This window comes from Manis javanica, chromosome 8 (genome assembly GCF_040802235.1).
Source record: "Manis javanica isolate MJ-LG chromosome 8, MJ_LKY, whole genome shotgun sequence".
NCBI classification, from domain to species: Eukaryota; Metazoa; Chordata; class Mammalia; order Pholidota; family Manidae; genus Manis; species Manis javanica.
The window spans coordinates 4,978,469-4,996,752 of NC_133163.1; the positions used below are offsets into that span (position 1 = coordinate 4,978,469).

Sequence of the window (18,284 nt, forward strand, 5' to 3'; positions counted from 1 at the left end):
GCTAAGAGGCCCTCAGAACTATGAGAACCTCTGCGGAGGGATTTGGCCTGAAAGAAATGGACACTTGAACTGAGATGAGTTGGAGTGAGGGGGGTGTGCCTGGCAGGGAACAGCATGAGCAAAGGCACAGCGGCAGGAGGGAGAAGAGCACGTGGAGCCACGGCAGGCGGGCAGGGCACTCCTCCCTGCATGGTGGCTGAGCTCGGACCTTGGAATTCTCGGCCTCTTGCCCTCCCAGCCGTGACGGATCACATCGCTGTTGGGGTTTGGGGAAACTGAGACCAGAGGCAGAAGGGGGCTTGTCCAAGCCTCTGGGGCCAGGAAAGCCACTGCCCCTCCAAGCTGCTGGACACTGCCCGGTGGGAGGGGTCCCCCCTGTGTTTGGGCCAAATGAGGCAGCATGCTGGCCTGTGGATGCCCAGGACGCCTGTCCCCTCAGGCAGGCTTCCTGTCCCCTGCTTCCAAGGCCCCCCTCCTTAGGGCCACACCAGTGCCCTTCTTGAAGTTCAGAGCTGAGGGAGCACCCCCAACACCTCCAGGCTCCCACATGCCCCTCAGAAGACCCAATCCCCTTGTGTGGCATCCAGGCCCCCTTCATCCCTGGCATGGCTCTGCTCCCATGGTCACAGTGCCCTGGCCTGCCCGCCTCCATGCCTGCCCCTCCAGGGAGTCCTCTGTCCCGGGGGTACCCTCTGGGTTGTCCTGGTGATTTGATATGTTGATTGATCGCATATTTGACAGATATTTATTGAGCACCCACTACCTGCCAGAGGCTGTTGCCAGCACTGAGGGTACAGTGGTGACACAGACATCCTCTAGTTAGGGGGGACAGAAAACTTTTTAAAGTAAATCATACAACCAGTGCTGTGGGACCAAAACTCCCACCCCAAACCAGAAGGGCAGTGACGGCGTGAGGGTAGGGACCACAGTTCCACAGAGCATGGCCTGGGCAGGCCTGGGAGGGTGACGCCTGGGTGCGGAGCTGAGCAGACGGCAGGGACGTCACGCCAGCGTTCAGGCGGAGAGAGCTCCAGGCAGGGGGAGCAGCAGGTGCAGAGGTGAGAGGAGGTAGCTCACCATACGAAATGAGAGAGGCCCGAGCGGTTGGGCCCAGTGCCTGGGAGGCCAGGGAGATGATGGGGGACAGGTGGAGCCCTGGGGTCCAGAAAGGACCTTTGACCCTGACCCTTGGGGACTGCTGAGGGCTTGTGAGCAGGGCCATGATGTGGCCAGGTCTGTGCTGCACTGAGACTGGGCCGGGGAATGGGACAGAGGTGGGAGCCCAGGCAGAGGCCAGTGCAGGGGCCAGGGGAGAGGGGATGGCAGCTCGCACTGGGGCGCTGGTCACTGAGGTGGGCAGAGGATTCTGGTATGTCATGGAGGAAAGTGTATGGGTCTCCTGACAGACTGAATGTGGGGTGCAAAGGAAGGGGGTGCACCTTGACAACCTCTGGGTATCAGGCCTGAGGAACTGAGAGGCTGGAGCGGCCGTGACCTGGGACAGGGACAGCTGTGGGGGGAGAGGGGTTAGCAGCTGTGCAGGCTGCTGGCTCACCTATGGGCCCAGGGTGTCCCCTTTCTGTAGCGAACCGCTACCCACCTGCTCTGGGCAGACCCCTGTGCTGGAGGGCACCCCAGTCCCTGGGACAGAGTGGGCGGGCAGTAGATGCTCACTGGAGGCCTGAGCCCTGACTGGCATGTGGTCTCGGACCTGTCAGCTCAACAGGAAGTCCTGCAGTGGGGCTGGCCACTTGCTGGGATTCACCTGACACCTCCAGGGTTGCTGTTGAGTTGCCTTGTCCCTCCCCTTTAGACCCTCTACTCTCCACCTCTTGTCTTCTCCACCCCAGCCAGCAGGCCCAGCCCCACCCTGAGTGGGGTCCTTCAAGGCTCTCTACTTCACTTCGAAACCTGATCCTAGAGGAGGAAGGCTTATGGACTAATTCTTACTATGGTGTGAATGACCACCGCACCTTGATATTTTTCCTCACCTTTGGGAATCAGGGCATTACAAGAGACCCTCCTCATGGACTGTTCTCTTTTCTTCAGTCCTGCCCTTCAAAGTCTCCTGTCCGCACAGCCCATCTGAGTCCCCGCTCCTCTGGGAAGCCTCCCTGATGAAGTATATGATCAGAAGGTAGAATCAATGGACTTGAATTCCAGATCTGCTGTTTACTGGCTCTGTGGTCTTGGGCGAATTTCTGAACCTGATTCTCAGTTTCTGCCTCTGTGAAATGGATATAATAATAATAGCACCTACCTTAGTAGGCTGTTTTGAGGATTAAATTGGCACATGGTTAATGCTGTATTGCTTAGTTCTGGCTGTTAACTGCCTGCCCTCCCCCAGATGGCCTCATTTTGCCCTATCTCACCAACCATTGGGCAGGTGACACTCTTTCCATTGTGAAAGAGAGGACCTGGTGAGGCAGGGCAGGGGGATGAGACTGACGGTCCTAGACTGAGTCGGGACCACGAGAGAATCCCAGAGCCGGGGGCAGGGGCCTGCTGCACCCCTAGACTGTCTGCACTGTGCCCAGGCAGGGCACGTCGCCAGTCCTGGTGGTGGCTGGGTACTTTAGAGCAAGGGTGTGCTGTGTGGCTGTTCTCGGAGTTGCGCCTGACCCCATTACCCAAGGCCAAAGCAGCCGCTATGAGGCCTCACCTGTGCCCTGCCCCAGGCGCTGGCCCCCTGTGCCTGTACGTGCTCCCTTCCCTCTCCCTGCCACCTGAGAGTCGGTTCCTTCCCCCATCCCCCATAGTCGCCCAGAGGCTGGGGGGAGCCATCAGCCCCTGGGGGCAGCACCAGGGCGTCTGTCTTAGTGGAGCTGCCTCCACCCGAGAAGATGATGACAGAGCTGGGCAGGTTTGGGTGTACACGAAGTGTGTGCTGGGGGAATGTGGCAGGCTGTGGAACCTGCTGCATGCCCCTCGCGGCCCCAGGGTGGGGGAACTCTGCTCAGCAGGGCGTGGTGCCCCCAGCCCTGTGCCTTGCAGGAGGGTGAGGGCCGAGGTTGGGGACCATTGGTGACATTTGGGGAGGCCGCCCTGGAGAGGGCAGGGCATCCTGGGGGAGTCCTAATCCTGGCTCCCTGCTCACTAGGCAGGTGCCCTTGAGAAAGGCCCTCACCCCCAGGCCACAGTTCCTTCATCTATACAAGGGGCAGCATACCCCGCTGCCCCAGGCCTTGGGTGAGGAGGTAATGGGGACACCACCATGGCACACAGTAGGTCTCACTGCGTGAGCAAATGATTGAATGGGGCTTATCTCAGAGAGAACCTTCCAGAAGGAGATTATAATGGTCGCAAGCGCCCCTTTGGGCTTTGATTACAGATGGGGAAACTGGTGCCTAGAAAGGTGGCCTCGTTCCTCAGCCACAGTGCCTCCTAGCCCACCGCTGATGCTGAAAGTCCACTGTCAGAGCTCCAGGCATTTCTTTCCTGACTGTTTCACCCTCAGGACTGTCTCCTGTGGGTGTGGAGAGGTGCGGGGCAGGTGGGGAGCTGGGGGCAGAGTGGGACCAACCAGGGACCCAGGGCATCCCAAAGAGGCCAGTGAGGCGTAGAGGGGGTACAGAGTGGGCCTGCTGCTCCACACCCCATAGTCCAGGGTCACCGATGAGCCTCCCACAGCCCTGATTACCTTCCTGATCCCCAGAATTCCAGAAACAGGCCGCCCCCACTCATCCAATTAATGTATGCCATGTTTGGCTGCAGTGGTGAGCCGTCGCTGGGGTGGTCAAATTAATGAAGCCAGCGTGGGTTCTTGGTGGGCAGTAATGAACCTGGTCATCAAAGTATTGAATGGCAGCTCCTTCTCACCTGGGCTCCAGGGCAGGGAGGGCAGGCACTGGGACATTAATTTGGGGGCCCCTGGGGGCACGCCTCACCCCCCATGGGACCCACTCCATGCCTTCCATGCACCACCTCCCTGTGGACGCCCCCTGGACACCGACTCTGGGTGAAGGGCAGGTATGGCCTTGGGGCAGGGGAGGGGGCAGGGCCAAGCTGTGCACAGCCCGCTTTCCAGGCCTCCAAGTCTAGAGGGGCCGACAGAGGACAGGCTGGGTGCTGGGAAGGAAGGTGTCACCAGGGTGCCAGGGAATCCCGACACAGCCAAGAGTCCAGGGACACTTCCTGGCCCGCTCTCCCGTGGCGGCCCCCCTTAGCGATCCCTGTCCTGGCTCACTCACCAGGGGGACGGGCCCCCCACCTGAGCCTGCTGCCAGCCCTCCCCACTGTGGGGTGCTGCTCCCTCCGGATCTAAGCACTCTGAGTGGGAGGACTGGACATGGCCTGTTGACCCCAGCCCACCCCCACTCCACCCCTCCCCTGGGCGTGGGCTCTGGCCACACCCCTCTCTGGATGGCCTCACCTCCAGGCCTTTTCTGCAGGTGCTGGAGGCCCTCGTCCATGGGGTCACCCCTGCCTCCCTGTTTGGGCTTCCTGATGAAAGTCTGGGGTGCCCCATGAAATGTGAATTCCAGATCAACAGCTGGGTACTTAGGTAGTGTAGGTGTGTCCCATGCCATGTTTGGTGCATACTTACACTGAACACTTATTGATCTGAAATTCAAACTTCACCCTCTCAAGCTCCTTTTGGGGGGGCGTCAGCCCTTAGAGAAGGAAGGCAGCAGCTTCTTTGGGCCAGGCAAGATGAACAAAACCAAACTCTCAGAGGCAAGGCAAAGCCCGGAGCATGGGATGCGGCGAGGGGAATCGGGCGGGGCGGCGGGGGGCCTGCAGACTGCGGACCCGGGCTGGGTGCTCTCTCTCCCTGAGCCTCAGTTTGCTCATCTGTACGATACACTTTCTCGGGTGGTTTTCATTCATTCTTCCAACATTCACTGGGCCCTCCTGCCTGCCAGGCTTGCCGCAGGGTCTGCGGATACAGCAGGGAGGGAGGCAGACAGAAACCCCTGTACTGTGGAGCTCCCGCCTGAGGGGGTGAGGCTGGGGACGCACAGGCTCAGCAGGGCAGGGGAAAGAGGGAGCCTGCAGAGCCCAGGGACGTCCTCTTCAGGAGAGGGGGCAACCGGGAAGAAGCCAGGCATCAGGAACAGCAGGTGCAGAGGCCCTGTGGCAGGAGCACGCTGAATGTGGCTGGGGGAGGAGGGGGGGTGGAAGGTGAGGTCCAGAGGGTGGTAGGAAGGCCACCTGCCCATCAGGTGACCAGTGTGAACACACTGGCTTTGGTCCAGGGGAGGCAGGGGTTGTGCTCAGGTTTTGAGCGGAGGGGGGATGGATTTGACTTAGGCTGGGAGTGGATGGGAGCAGGAGCAGAACGCCAGTGAGGAGGCGGTGCAGCAATACCATGAGGGAAGTTGGGCCCAGAGCGGTGGGTGGCGCTGGAAGAGCTGGAGGAGATATTCGGGAGACAGAGGCGGGGGCCTGGAAGGACAGGGGAGAGAGAGGAGTCCGGCATGCTCGCCAGCAGGGGGCGACAGCTGCGGCACTGGGGGGGAGGGGGAGGGAAGGCTGTGGTTTGGGAGAGGGTTGCGGGACTCAGCTGCCCATGCTACATCCCAGCACAGTGGGCACGGAAGGGTGGGTAAACACCTGGCATCGGGGGAGCGTAAATCTGGGGTCCTCAGCAGAGAAACGGTATTTGTGGCTGGGGTCACTGTGGGCTGGGCATACCCAGGGACGGGGAGCGGCTGGCGGTCTGATCCTGGGGACCCACCCGTGACAGGAGGTCATGGAGAGGAGCACCCACAGAGGGGCCGAGGGGTGTGTGAGGAGGAGCCGGCTGCGTCCCTGGCTGCGGAGGGCTCCCGCCCCATGAGGACGGAGAACGGGCCAGCAGGAGCCAGGTGGGCATCCCTGGCAGGATGGGGGCAAGGACAGGCCATGCTGCATGGAGCAGAGAACAGGGGCTGTACCTAGAGGGGCAGGAGCAGGCTGCTCTCAATGTGGGAACAGTACCTCTTGTTTGTGTGCCCGAGGAAATGATCCACAAGTGGTAGGCATTGGTGGCTCAGGAGCGAGGGGGGTGAGGGGCTGCCTGGCAGGTTGTCTGCAGTGATGTGTGTGGCACCAGGTGTTGGGGCAGATGCTGGTAGGTGGCATCTGGGTGAGTCCCCTTTCTCAGCAGAAGAGGAAGGTCATCAGCTGTGAGTGGGGCTGGGGAGGAGGTGCTGGGAGGTTGAGCAGAGATGTGTGAAGCCATTTTCCAAGTGGCGGGAAAGTGAAGGGAACAGAAAATGTGGTATGATTCCCTGGCCATTCTGTTGAATGAGCAGAAAGAGGCCTGTCAGCTCAGCCAAGTGACTTTCTGCTGTCCATGTGAGAGGCATGCCCAGTTGATGGAGTGGTGGCCCTAATGAGGTTGGAGTTTGGCCCCAATATTCATACAGTGAAAGGAGAAAGGGGGAGGGAAACTTGGCGCATGAGTGACACAGTGAGGACAAGGTGGGGAAGGGGCTGTGAGAATCTGGTAGCGCTAACGGAGTTGGGGGGCATCAGAGGGAGTGAGCTAGAGAGTGTGGTGTCAGAAGTGTGATAAGAAAGGGAGCTGGCATTGGTGAGGGTACAGGGTGCACCCAGTGGGTCTGGGAGTTGGACTGGGGCCTGACTCTCCCCCACCCCCAGGCACTGCAACCCACCCCAGTCACCCCTTTTGCCCCCTGTCATTGTCTCAGTGTGTTGGTTTTCTGAGTGCCAGGCTACCCTGGGGCCCCGTGTTCCCAGCCAAGCTCCAAGGGGCAGCATATGTGCCTTCCTGTGGATTCTAGTAGCTGGGAGAGGTTGACAGAGCCCCAGGCTGGGGGCTGGGAGGCCTGCATTTGGCCTGATTTACATGTGACACTTCAAGTCACATGTCGCTGCTCAGAGCCCAGACTCTTTGTCTACCGTCCAGGCCTGATGAAGACCAATGTGGACAGCATTTGACCCACAGAGAATGGGCACTGAGGGATCACCAGGGCTGATGGCTGCTCTTCTAAGCAGCTCTGACTCTACCCCACCCCACCCCAACCCCACTCCGGCCTTCCTTGGATCCCCGGGGTCCTACTGTTTATCTCTGTTCCCCTCTGAGAGCCAGAGTCCCCAGGCCTTTTCTGGGTGGGCCGCTGGGAGCTTAGGGCTGCTGTGCTCTCCTGTGACCAGGACTGCGCAGAGGTCATGGGCCTCTCCAGCGCCTGGCCGCCAGGCCCTGCTGTGTGCCGAGCCCTGCACCAGGCTCTGGGACCCTGTGGAGGAGGAGCAGACACAAACCTGAGCTCAAAGAGGACCCCTTTGCATTGTAAAGGTGAGGCAGGGATAGCAAGGAGGGCTCCTGACCCAGAGGGAGGCCTTCCTGGAGGAGGTGAATAGAGTGAACCAAAGAGCAGGGAAGGGGATGTGCTGAGCAGGAGGGGTGATGTATGCAAAGGTCCAGGGGTGACACTGCAGCTGCTCCATCCACCAGCCTGGATTGTCCTGCTTTGCCCCAGCTCTGGGCACCCTGCTGTCTGCCCACCCACTGAGGGCACACCAGGCCATGGTGCTGCCAGCTCCCTGCATGTGGTTCTGCCTTGGCGGTGGGGGTGGCGGGGGGTGCAGTGCGGGCAGCAGGAGGAGGACTGAGGCCTCCTGATAAGATGAGTGAGATGAGGCATTTCCCGGCTCCAGTCCCTGGGCAGGAGGGAGAAGCAGAGCCCCCTGGTCCAGGAGGGAGGGGGATGGTTCCACTGGGCGACCTTGGTCTGCGGGCCAGAAGAGAGCAGGTCCCAGGCAGGTGTTGGGTTTGAGAAGTCCCTGCACCTCCTGGCCTGAGCAGGTGACCCCTCCGGGCTGTGGGCCCCCAAGTCAGCACTGTGACAGGCCCCTCCCCTGGTCCACATGCACACACGTGTGCACACGCCCTTCCCCAGGAACTTTGCACAGCAGCCTGGCCCCTGCAGTAGCCCAGGGCAGGTCCCTGTGCGCGTGGCATTGCGGGCTGTGGCTGTGCGGAGGTCACCTGGCGGCCGGGCCGTGTGTCTGAGTCGGTGATGCTGCCGGGCGGAGCTCCTCCTCCGGGGAGTGGCTCAGGGACCCAGCAGGAAGTGGGATGGGCTCCTGCACTGCACCCTGCAAAGGTCACTGCTTCGTGGGCTCCAGTCTGCCTCTGATGAGCAGGCCTCACAGGGAGATGGTGGCTGTGCCTGCCCTTATTTGGGGAACAGTTCCATAGATACAGCACCACAGTTTGCCTTGAAATCTGTCATTTCAGCATGAGGGGAAGAGCAGTTGGCCTGGTGTTGAACCCTAGCAGGGCCGTGGGACCTCAGAGGGGCCATTCCTTGATTGCCACAAACCTCAGCTTCCTTCTCTGTAAAGTGGGTGTGGTGCACACCTCCTTTCCCCAGTGGCCTGAGACTAGGTGAACAGGTTTGTGCAGGCACCTGGGGCAGGGCGGGCCCTTGGAAGGTGCTGGGGGGGGTGCTGGTTGACCTTTCACACCACCTGCCCCTCAGGAAAGGTCCAGAGGGGGCTCCCAAAGGGACAGGGAAGGTGCAGGGGATGGAATCAGCAAGGCAGCCGTCAAAGTCAAGGGGAATAGGGAAAGATTCTACTGAGATATGCAGAAAACCGGTGGCTGCCAAACACAGGGGCACAGGCCAGGGCACACGAGGGTCTCTGCAGGGGCAGAGGGAGCACTGGGTTGTCTCCTGCTGTGAAAGGCCTAGTGGCACAAAGCTTTTTGCAGGGAGACTTAGAAATGGTGCCCGTGTGGGGCAGCGGGCAGAGCCGCCTCAGCAGAGACCCAGCCCCGGGCCTCTGGGGAGCAGGGGAAGCGGGAAGGCCAGCCCCACAGGCACAGGCATGGCAGTTCCTTGTCCCTGAGAAGTGAGAGGGGGCAGGGGTGTCCCAGGAGGCAGGAGCCTAAGGGAGAAGAGGGGCCGCCCTGGAAGAGCTGGGAAGGTGTGTCCGCAGCCAAGGGCCAGCAGAGACAGGTGCTGAAGCAGAAGGAAGGGGCCTGGGGGACTGAGTGGCCCAAAGGCCAGCACAAGTGAGGGCACAGGGTGCCCGCACAGGGCGAGGCGGAGGCAGTGGTGGGTCTGAGGGGCGGGCACCTGGGGAGAGGGCTCCTGGGACATGGCGTGACTGGGTGTTGTGACGGCTGTTGGCTGCTGGGGTTGGATTGGAGTTCAAGGACAAGGGTGGAGCGGGAGACCCTGGCCCGTCACTCAGCAGTGAATGGGACAACTCAGCCCCAAAATGCTTCCTGACGATGGGGCATCTCCTGACCACTGACCTCCACCCACAGCCAGCTAGGGTGGCCAGGGTCTCAGGGTCCCACCCAGGTAGCCTGGGGCAGGAGGGTGTGAGCGCCACACTGGCAGAGGGCACGTGGGGACAAAGTCACCAAGATGAGAAGCTGCCTGCAGCATGTGAAGAACGACAAGCAATCTGGTGTTGCTGGAGCACGGCTGCCAGGCCAGATCCTGAGGTCTGAGAGCCAAAGATGGGCTGGGCAGTGAGGGCAGGCCAGAGGTCATAGCACAGCTGTGACCCACTTCCTCCTCTCCGCCCTGGACTAGGTGAGAAGGGACCAGGTGGCCTCAGCTGTGTGATGTGGGTGATGCTGGAGCCCCTCCAGGGTTGAGAAGAGGTGGGACAAGCATCCCACACTTGCTGTGTGCCCTTCTCTGCCCCCAAAGCCCCCAGCCAGTGCCCACAGCCCCTCAGAGCTGGCTGGGCTACACTCCCTGGTTCCCTGAGCCAGGCACTCCTCAGGGGAGGAGCCAGGCATCTGCTAACATCCCCCACCCCCCACAGTGCTCCCTGGGGCCTATCCTGCCTGCAACCCTTGTAGGGCTCCAGGCCCGCAGGGCCGATCTCTGCCTGAGAGACACACAGGGCCAGGTGCTGGCTGTTCCCCACATAACGACACCCACATCCATGCAGGGGACCCCAGATCACCAAGGCCCCCGTGACTCAGGACAGGTCAGCCTCAGCTGGTTCTCATCTTGTCCTCACCCCAGACTTGCTGTGTGATCTTGGGAGAGTTGCTTGACCTCTCTGGGCCCCATTTTTCTCATCTCTAGGACAGGGGCACGCCCCACACCACAGTCTAGGAATGAGAATTTGCATCAGAACAGGAGCGGGTTTTCAGTGATACATGCCCTGTGTGTGACCGAGGCAGAGTTTGGGTCACGTCACAGCCTTGCCCTCCACTTGCTGTGCCTCCAAGCAAGCCCCGCCCCTTCTCTGGGCCTCAGCTTCCCCCTGGGTCCCAGCCTCCCATATTCTCTTCTGGAAATTCACCTGCTGGGAGTTCCCACTGTGGATGGGGCTTTTGGGGTGGGGACTGGCTGCCGAGGTCCCGCAGGGGACCCCGCAGGAATTGCTGGCTCCAGCTGAGCCATGGAGGGCAGAGTGGTGGTGTCTGGCCAATCCTGCACCTGCTCTCTGTTTGGGGTGTGGCTGAGGGGGCACGCTGGGAATGGAATCCCAAAGTCCAGTCCACCCAAAGACCAAGCCCCCCTCCCGGCCCCCCACCTGCCCGCACAGCGTGCTGAGGCTCCGTCCTGCAGAAAGAAGACCTGCTCAGGAGACCAGGCCCAAGGGCAGCCCACTCCCCAGATGAGAAAACGGGGGCTCGCAGGCATGGTGACCCAAAGGCAGCTCGTGGCCCAGGGCCGAGGGCATCCCTGCTTCCTGGTTCAGTCTGTCACATCGACACTGAAAACCCTCTTTTTTATTTTTTGGCAGTATTTGTTCCTTAGCAAATTTTTTTCTGATTTTTGATCTTCACTATGGGAAATATGACAAATCAAGAGAAAGTACCAAAGAATAATTTTAAATGACCCAGAACCCCCCCCCAACACCCATAGCATTAACATTTCTTTCTTTCCCTCACTTCTGGGGGCTGCCCATGTGCGGTCACTCTTCCACGGGACCGTGCCTTTTTCTCTTCACACACGTGCCCATGCGTGTCTCTCAGCGTTGTTTGGAAGCTGATTGGCAGCACCCTTTCATCAAATTTCTGCTTTGACCCCAGGGCCAACCAGGCCGCCAGGAGAGTCCCTGGAAAGACTGCAGGGCGGGGATCACCACAGACTCATAGCTAAGGCTGTGAACACAGCCCGGTGCCCCCAGTAGGGTGGCACCACAAGCAGGGCAGGCAAGCCCATGTCCCTTCGTGTATTCAACTACCCACCCACTGCCCAGCCCAGACAGGCCACAGGCAGGGTTGGGTGAGAAGGGGACCCCGGAGGGTCATGTGGGCCCTGCCCTGGAACCGTGACATCCGCTGGGTCCCCAAGCCTCCAAGCGTCCGTGCACGTGCACCCAGCACAGCCTCCCAGCAGGGGTGGGGGAGGGGTCCCACTATCCCCCCATCTTCCCTGCCTCCCGGTGTCTTGACCAACAGGTCCTTCATGCAAGGAGCAGGTGCCAGACAGGAACTCAGAGCTGGGGGTACCTTGCCCCCCAGTGACTCCACCTGAGGCCGAGATGGTGGAGGCAGGCCTGTGGGTGGGGCCTGTGCCACTGGTGGGACTCGGTGCCACCGATGAGCTCAGGCAGCAGGGCTGGCAGGTGCCCAAGCTGGGTCTGCACTCACACCCCACCACTCAGCTGACATTCCTGCTGTGTGGGGGCGACTCCCCATCTTTCTGTGGCTGTGCCCGTGGTGGCCCGCCCCCCTCTTCTGAGCAGCTCTGTCCTCTTCGCCCACAGGCTGCGCAGCCCCTGGGTGCCCTCCTGCCTCGGGCAGCCCCGCGTCCTGCAGGGCCGACTGGCCAGGTCCTCGCCCTCGCTCTGGGACAGGTAACATACCTGTTGTCTCCCCAGCTCCCCGGTGTCTCTGCATCTGTCCCCAGACGTCCGTCCAGTGTCTGCGTCAACTCCCCAGAGACAGATGGTGTGGCCGAGGGGCGGAGTGCCGGGCCGCCAGCGCGTCCTCGCCGCTCCTCTGTGCCATCCCGGCCCCAGCCAAGGGCTCCGGGAAGGTCCTGGCAGAGGGCAGGAGAGGACTGCTCACGGCCCCACTCTGCGCCGAGACAACCCGCCGTCCTTCCCCGTGAGGCAGCAGAGAGCTTCCAGGGGCTTCTGGAGGCAAGGAGGGAACCAGGAGGCACCCACTGACCCACACATTCTCCCCAGGTCAGGTTCAGATCCTGGTTTGATTCACCAGGACGAAGGTCAAAGCAAAGGGACCCTCCCGGGCTAGTCTGAGCAGAGCCGCCTGAGCCTCCCAGGCCAGGAGGTGGCCCTGATCTGGTGGGCGAGGCATTGGCCAGTCTGGTCACAAGGGACTGCCACACCCTCCCTGTGCATCTGTTGAGGGGATGTTTGCGGACACCAGGGCCCCCTGAGTCAGCCCCCACTCAGGGGATGCAGAGGCCATGGCTGTGATTCCCCAGGCCCCCGAGCAGTCCCCCCAGATCCCCAGCAGCCTGGAGGATCTTGCTTCCACAGGGTGCCGGCCTCTGGTGTCATCTTCCCAGAGTTCCAGTGGCCCAGTGTAGTGCACCCTGGTGAGCCCTGCTCCCCGAGTGCGGTGCCCGTGTATGGGCGCACAGCCCTGTTGCACAGACCTGGAGGCTGAGGCTGAGGCCGAGGTCAAGCAGGGGTCGGGTTAATGTGCTGGGAGAGGAAGGCGCTGGATGGGATAGTGGCACCTCCCAGGCTGCCACACACCCCAGGTTGCTCAGTCCAGGACTGTCTCTGGACCAGGCCAAGGAGGGGACATGGTCAAAGCTTTTGAGAAGCTGATCTCCAGGACTTGTGACAGGCAGTACGGGGCAAGGAGGGGTCGGTCACCAGGCCTCTCAGGGACTGAGCAAAGATAGCTGTGCCCTTCCCAGGGTGGGGAGAGCAGGGGGCTGAGACTGGCCAGCACTGGACACCCTGAGTGTGAGGTGCCTGTGGGCCATCTGGGCAGAGGGCCCGTGGGTGGCTGGATGTGGGGGAGCAGAACCCTGAAGATTGTCCCGGGCTGGAGACAGAGGCTGGGAGGGGTCTCTGGGCTGTCAGGGAGATTCGGCCTGAGCCTGGCAGAGAGGGGCCAGTGCAGACCAGGGCCCTGAGGACCAGCCCGGGCAAAGTCAGGGTGTCTGCAGGCAGATCCAGCGCAGCAGAGATGGGAAAGGCAGTAGGATCACTGGACGGCAGGCTTGGGCACCTGCTCTGAGGGGCGGGGGGTGTGGGTGGAGCAAGGATGGGCAGGAGCCAGGGGCTGGGGGTGCTGCCAGCCCAGGACTGGCAGTGGGTGCAGCTTAAGGGCGAGTGGGTGAGAGGGACTCGGGGAGGGTGGGAGGAGTATCTAAGGGCTGGTGGGGCACAGCCCCGCAGTAGGTTTGGAAGGCCATCCAGATACCAGGGCAAACTGGGGCTCGGGCAGGCCGGCTTGGTGAAGCTGGTTACCTCGTAAGTGGAGGCATCAGCCCAGGGTCTTTGCAGCCGGACACTGCGTGCGTCCCCTTGCTCATGGTCTCCCCTTGAAACTAGGCTCCATGGGGTGGGGATCGTGTTTGTCTTACTTGCTGTGTGAGGTGCTGGGAACGGGCGAACGGAAGAGGAGAGAGGGTGATTGGTGGATGTGGCCTGGGGAGACAGGGCCAGGCCCCGGCTGGACTGAGCAGTCTGAGGGATGGGGACCCCGGCCGTGGCTGTGGGTGGGTGGCCATGGGTGGGGCGTACAGGGGCTCAAGTGGCCACGTCTGTGGACAGATGATGCCCTCACCTCTTCCACAGGGTGCAGGCCCTACCCATACCCTGTGACCGAGGGCTCCCCACAGCCCTGCAGGGTGACTGACTTGAGGGGCTACTGCCCCACCCCTACCCAATAGTGTGTCTGCAAGGGCCCCTGGATGACGCAGGGGTGTCCCCAGGAAGCTCGCCACCCCAGTGGGGAGAATGGCTGGGGCAAGGAGCAGTCTGGTATCTGTAGAGGCAGGTTGCTCAGGGCAGGATAGCCAAGCACACTGCCTGGAGGAGGTGGCAGGATCTGCATAGACAGCCGCGGGCAGTTTGTCTCTGGCCTCCCTCCTTGCCTGTCACTCTGCATCCTCCTGGGGAACTGACTCTTGGGAAGACTCACCCCGCCCTTCTCTGAGGTTCTCAAAACATAGGCAACTCTTTATTTTTATTCATTTTTGAAAATGTAGACCTGGGCAGGAATCCAGGAATGCTTAGTTGTGGTTTGCTGGGTGTGTGCCTATGGTACAGAGCGTGGTTTACACACAGGGCCCCAGACTGCGGATCAGTGAGCCCCGGGTGCTGGAGAAAGCCCCCTGCCTGACCCCACCCACCTCACTCGGGTTGGGGTCTGAGAGGCCCCAGGAGCGCAGCCCCTTGCCCAAGGTGCCACAGCACATTCAGGGGCAGTCCAGGTCCCCAGGCCCTGCTGCATCCCAGGTTTCCAGACTGACGCTCAAGGAGTTGCCTTCTGCCCGCACCTGGGGGTGGGGGGCACTGCCCATGCCCTGCTCCCAGCCCCGCAGCACGCCCACCGGGAGTTAGCAGCTGAAAGTGTGCTGGCCCCGGGTGGGCCCCTGCGGGGGTGCTCTTGTTCGGCAGTCAGTCCTCTGAGGCCCCGCTCTGGCCTGGGCACCTTTCCAAGCAGAATTTTTTTTGGATCCAGGGCTTTGTGTTTACAGGGCAAGAAGGGAACAGCCCCCACTTCCCAGGAGGAAGCTGAGGCCTTGGTGGATAGTGGGCGGCCTGGGGTCACACGGCAGAGACCAGCAGCCAGGTCTGAGGGACAGCAGAGCCCCTGCCTACCCCAGGATGCTAGGCTGGAGTTCACCTGTGCCTGAGCCTCTCTGGGCTTCCACGTCATGCAGTGCAGGGAGAGACGGGCAAGTGCGCGACCCCAGAACTGAACAACAGCTTGACTCTAAGCTCCGCTTGTGGCTGACACCCAGCAGAAGGCCCCTGATGCCCCTCGCCCACCTTGCAGCAGCTCCCTTCCCTGCAGAAATCGCCCCCCTGGCCCCACTGTTAAAGATGAGTCTGCCTGTTGTGTGCTCAGCCAGTAAAGGGAAGCTCAGTTCAGTGCTGTGTCTGCCCACAGGCGGGTGTGGCCCCTGGCCGCATGCCCACCCCTCCTGCCTTGTGCCAAATACTGCTCAGTTGAATTGCTGGCATGCGGCTCAGAGGGTGAATTATCCTCTGTATCTGCTTGCTGAGCATAGGGGTGCTAGAGGAGACCCCCAGTCTGTGGGGAAAATAAAACCATGGGCCTGGGGCTCTGGAAGGCTTCCTGGAGGAAGGGAAATTGAGCAGGCCAGAGCTTTGCTGAATTTCTGATGCCTTATGCACCTAGCCTGGTCCTGGGGCATCTCTGACCCCCACTCACTGGCCCGGACATCACACAGCCTGCTGGAGCCACCCAGCCGATTTGCAGAAGGGAGGCCTGGTCCAGGGTGTAGCACTGGGCCCCAGCATCCCCACCCAGAGCTATGGGGGAGGGAAAGTGGGGGCCCTGGTAAGCTAGGTATTTTGGAGGTCGGCTCTCAGGCGGGGTGCCCCGGGTGCTTATGGGTGCTCCTTAAACCAGAGTCCTTTAAGCCTCTCCAGATACTCGCCAGGGTCTGGGGTTAATGTCGTTTCTCTTCCGAGGTGACCACACGGGGATTTACTTCTGATGGGGCACAGCAGGGGCTGAGGGGCAGCCTGGGCCAGACCCAGCCCGACCCCTAAGGGGGAGCTCTAAGCTTTCAGTGCCGCCCGGAGGAGGGTGTGTGCGTGTGTGTGGCGTGTGCGTGCAGCTGGACGCGCACGGTGCGCACCCACGGCGCCCCGGCTGGCCCGCGCGGGCCTCAGTTTCCCCGCGCTCAGCGCCGCGGCCCGGCCCGCCGCCGCGTGTCGTTGCAGCGCGCTGCAGGAGCAGAAGGGCGAGCTGCGCAAGCGGCTGTCCTACACCACGCACAAGCTCGAGAAGCTCGAGACCGAGTTCGACTCCACGCGCCACTACCTGGAGATCGAGCTGCGGCGCGCGCAGGAGGAACTCGAGAAGGTCACAGAGAAGCTGCGCAGGTGCGGGGGCGGGGCCTGGAGCTACGGGGCGGGGCCCGGACGGACCTGGCGGGCTGCCCAGCGAGGGACCCCAACAAGTAGCTCTGCTGCTTCGAGCTGTGGACCCATTTGCAGATGGGGAGTCCACGGCTCCATGAGGGGCCAGCTCCTTTTCCAAAGTCGCGCTTTATGCGAAGAGTATCCAAGGCAGGATTTGAACCTGGGAATGGCTGTTGCCAGGACAGACTCTCTTCCCAGGCACCTCTCCACCCCCTGCTCATTCCTTCTCTCGTAGTTATCCGGTGGGGCAGCAGCATGGCACGGATAAGACCGTCTCCACATCCCAACCGGTCCAGCAGGGCCCCAGCCACTGTCCCCTGGATCTCTGATAGGAAAGCTATGTCTAGCCCTGGAGATGAGCCACCACTTAGATAGGGGCTGTCACCCTGAGCCGCAGGGCAGTGAGCCAAGTGTTGGGCAAGAGGCACAGGATCCTGAGCAGTTAAAACCTCCCACAAAAGGCAAACGTTTTAAAAAACATTGTTCTGCATATTTAAGATGAATATTTTTCTAAAACGTGTTACACATTTTCCAGGCTTCCTTTAGGAAAAATGCAGAGAGAAAGCAAACTTTGCTGCTGGCTCTGTTTTGTCTTAAATATTTATAGCAGTAGGTGCTGCCCCTGAGACAGGATCTGCAGTAGGGCTGTCTGTCCCTCTGAATGGCCCCATTCTGCTGGGCCTTTTGAATGTCACCATTGAGTCGTGTGTGAACCAAGCTCTGGCAGTGTACTCAGACCTCAGCTAAGGTCTGGGCTCTGCCACTTACTCCTTGAGGTACCTCCAGCCTCTGTTTCCCCATTGGCGGGATGGGGACAATAATAACACAGGTTGTCCAGAGGACTGGCATTGTCCCCAAGTCCCCTTCCACCATCAAAGACATGGCAGCACCTGATCCCCACCAAGACTTGCCTTTGCCTTCGCCCTTCTTCCTGAGGAGCCACATCTTACTCTCCGTGCGTCTCCAGCACCCACCCTAGGGCCCATCACTCGACAGTCTGGAGTCTCCCCTGCCAATCTGTGATTGAACTATAACCCCCTCAGCCAGGCTGGTTAGAGCTTTGTGTAAGCTGGGAGTAAACTGGCTTTGAGTGAGGCGGACTGGACAGAGTTGCTTGGGAAAGACAGGCCTTCCCTTCTTGTCTCCAGGGGGTCCTCAGCCCTGGCCCAGGAAAGTAAGCTTGAGCAGATGTTTTGTGCTGTGTGCAGAGGGCAGTTTAACTCCCCTGGTGGGAAGTTTCAGGGGGGTCTGCACTTAGCCCTGCCCTGCTCCGTGGGCTGTATGGCGTAGGGGCCACAGGAGGGTCAGGCCTGACACAGCAGTGACCCCATTGCCTCCTGTCCCAGGATTCAGAGCAATTACATGGCGCTGCAAAGGATCAACCAGGAGCTGGAGGACAAGCTGTACCGCATGGTGAGGGCCACCACCCAAGGCCCCCATGGCCCTACCCCAGCACCCCCATCCCAGGCCCCCCAGCTCTGGAATCATGTGGGGAGCCGCCTGCCTAGCTGTCGTCCCCTGGCCTGGGCAGGCAGGAGCTGAGTTCCAGGCCTTGTTTCCTGAGCACCCCCGCCCCCCAGGCTGGGCCAGTCCCACCCCTTCTTGCACTGAAGGGGAGGGCGCAGCCCTCAGGGCTGCCTGTGAGCCTCAGCAGCAGGATGGGAGCACCCGAGCTGGAAGAGTACAGGGGGGCTGTGGGAGAGAGGACATGCGCTGGGGACGGTGACCCAGCTCAGTCGGCAGCCCGGAGACCCAGGAGTTCAGGCCCCGGATAAGGCAGAGCCGGTCCGAGCCAGACTGTGCCTCTCAAGGGGACCCTCCCTCCTACTGTGAGGACTAAACACGTCCATGTCTGGCCCTGGGACAGGCCCTGGGGACATCACACCACCTGCAGATAAACTCAGCAGTGCCGCCTTTCCTGTTGAGACCTCTGTCTGGAAGCACAGAGAAGGCAGTGTTGCCCTCTGGTCTCTGCCTGAAGAGTGCTTTCAGAGCCGGCCTCAGGCAGGTTCTGACGCCTCCCCTGCACTGAGATAGGAGTTTCCACTCCCTCTGTTTCCCTACAAGCTTTTGTTTTGGGAAGTCAGAAATCGGTGTTCAGCACCTGCCTGTCTTCACGTTGCTGTCACAGAGTGGAGGCAGGCGGGCCTGGGGGCTGGGCTGGTTCTGCTCAGGACCCTGGACAAGGGCCTGTCCTTTCTGAGCCTCAGTTTCCCAGTCTGTTGAGTGAGATGGGCCAGGCTTTGTGCTGAGTGCAGGCCATCCTCCCTCAGTCGTCTTGGACCCCGAGGGAA

At 61.1% G+C, this 18,284-nt stretch overlaps 1 protein-coding gene across 12 annotated transcripts in view; it reads left to right on the top strand.

Annotated features, from left to right (window-relative positions):
- The window catches only part of BEGAIN (brain enriched guanylate kinase associated), a 46,974-nt gene that overhangs the window by 21,650 nt on the left and 7,040 nt on the right, over positions 1 to 18,284 (top strand). For 7 of the 12 annotated variants that reach the window (XM_036991586.2, XM_036991590.2, XM_036991589.2 and 4 more), the window contains 2 exons: positions 15,790 to 15,951; positions 17,337 to 17,403. In XM_036991586.2, coding sequence (XP_036847481.1) covers positions 15,790 to 15,951; positions 17,337 to 17,403 — 229 coding nt within the window. Of the gene's footprint in view, positions 1 to 11,646; positions 11,737 to 15,789; positions 15,952 to 17,336; positions 17,404 to 18,284 lie in introns of all 12 variants that reach the window. The other 5 variants (XM_036991579.2, XM_036991582.2, XM_036991580.2 and 2 more) reach the window with 1 other exon arrangement.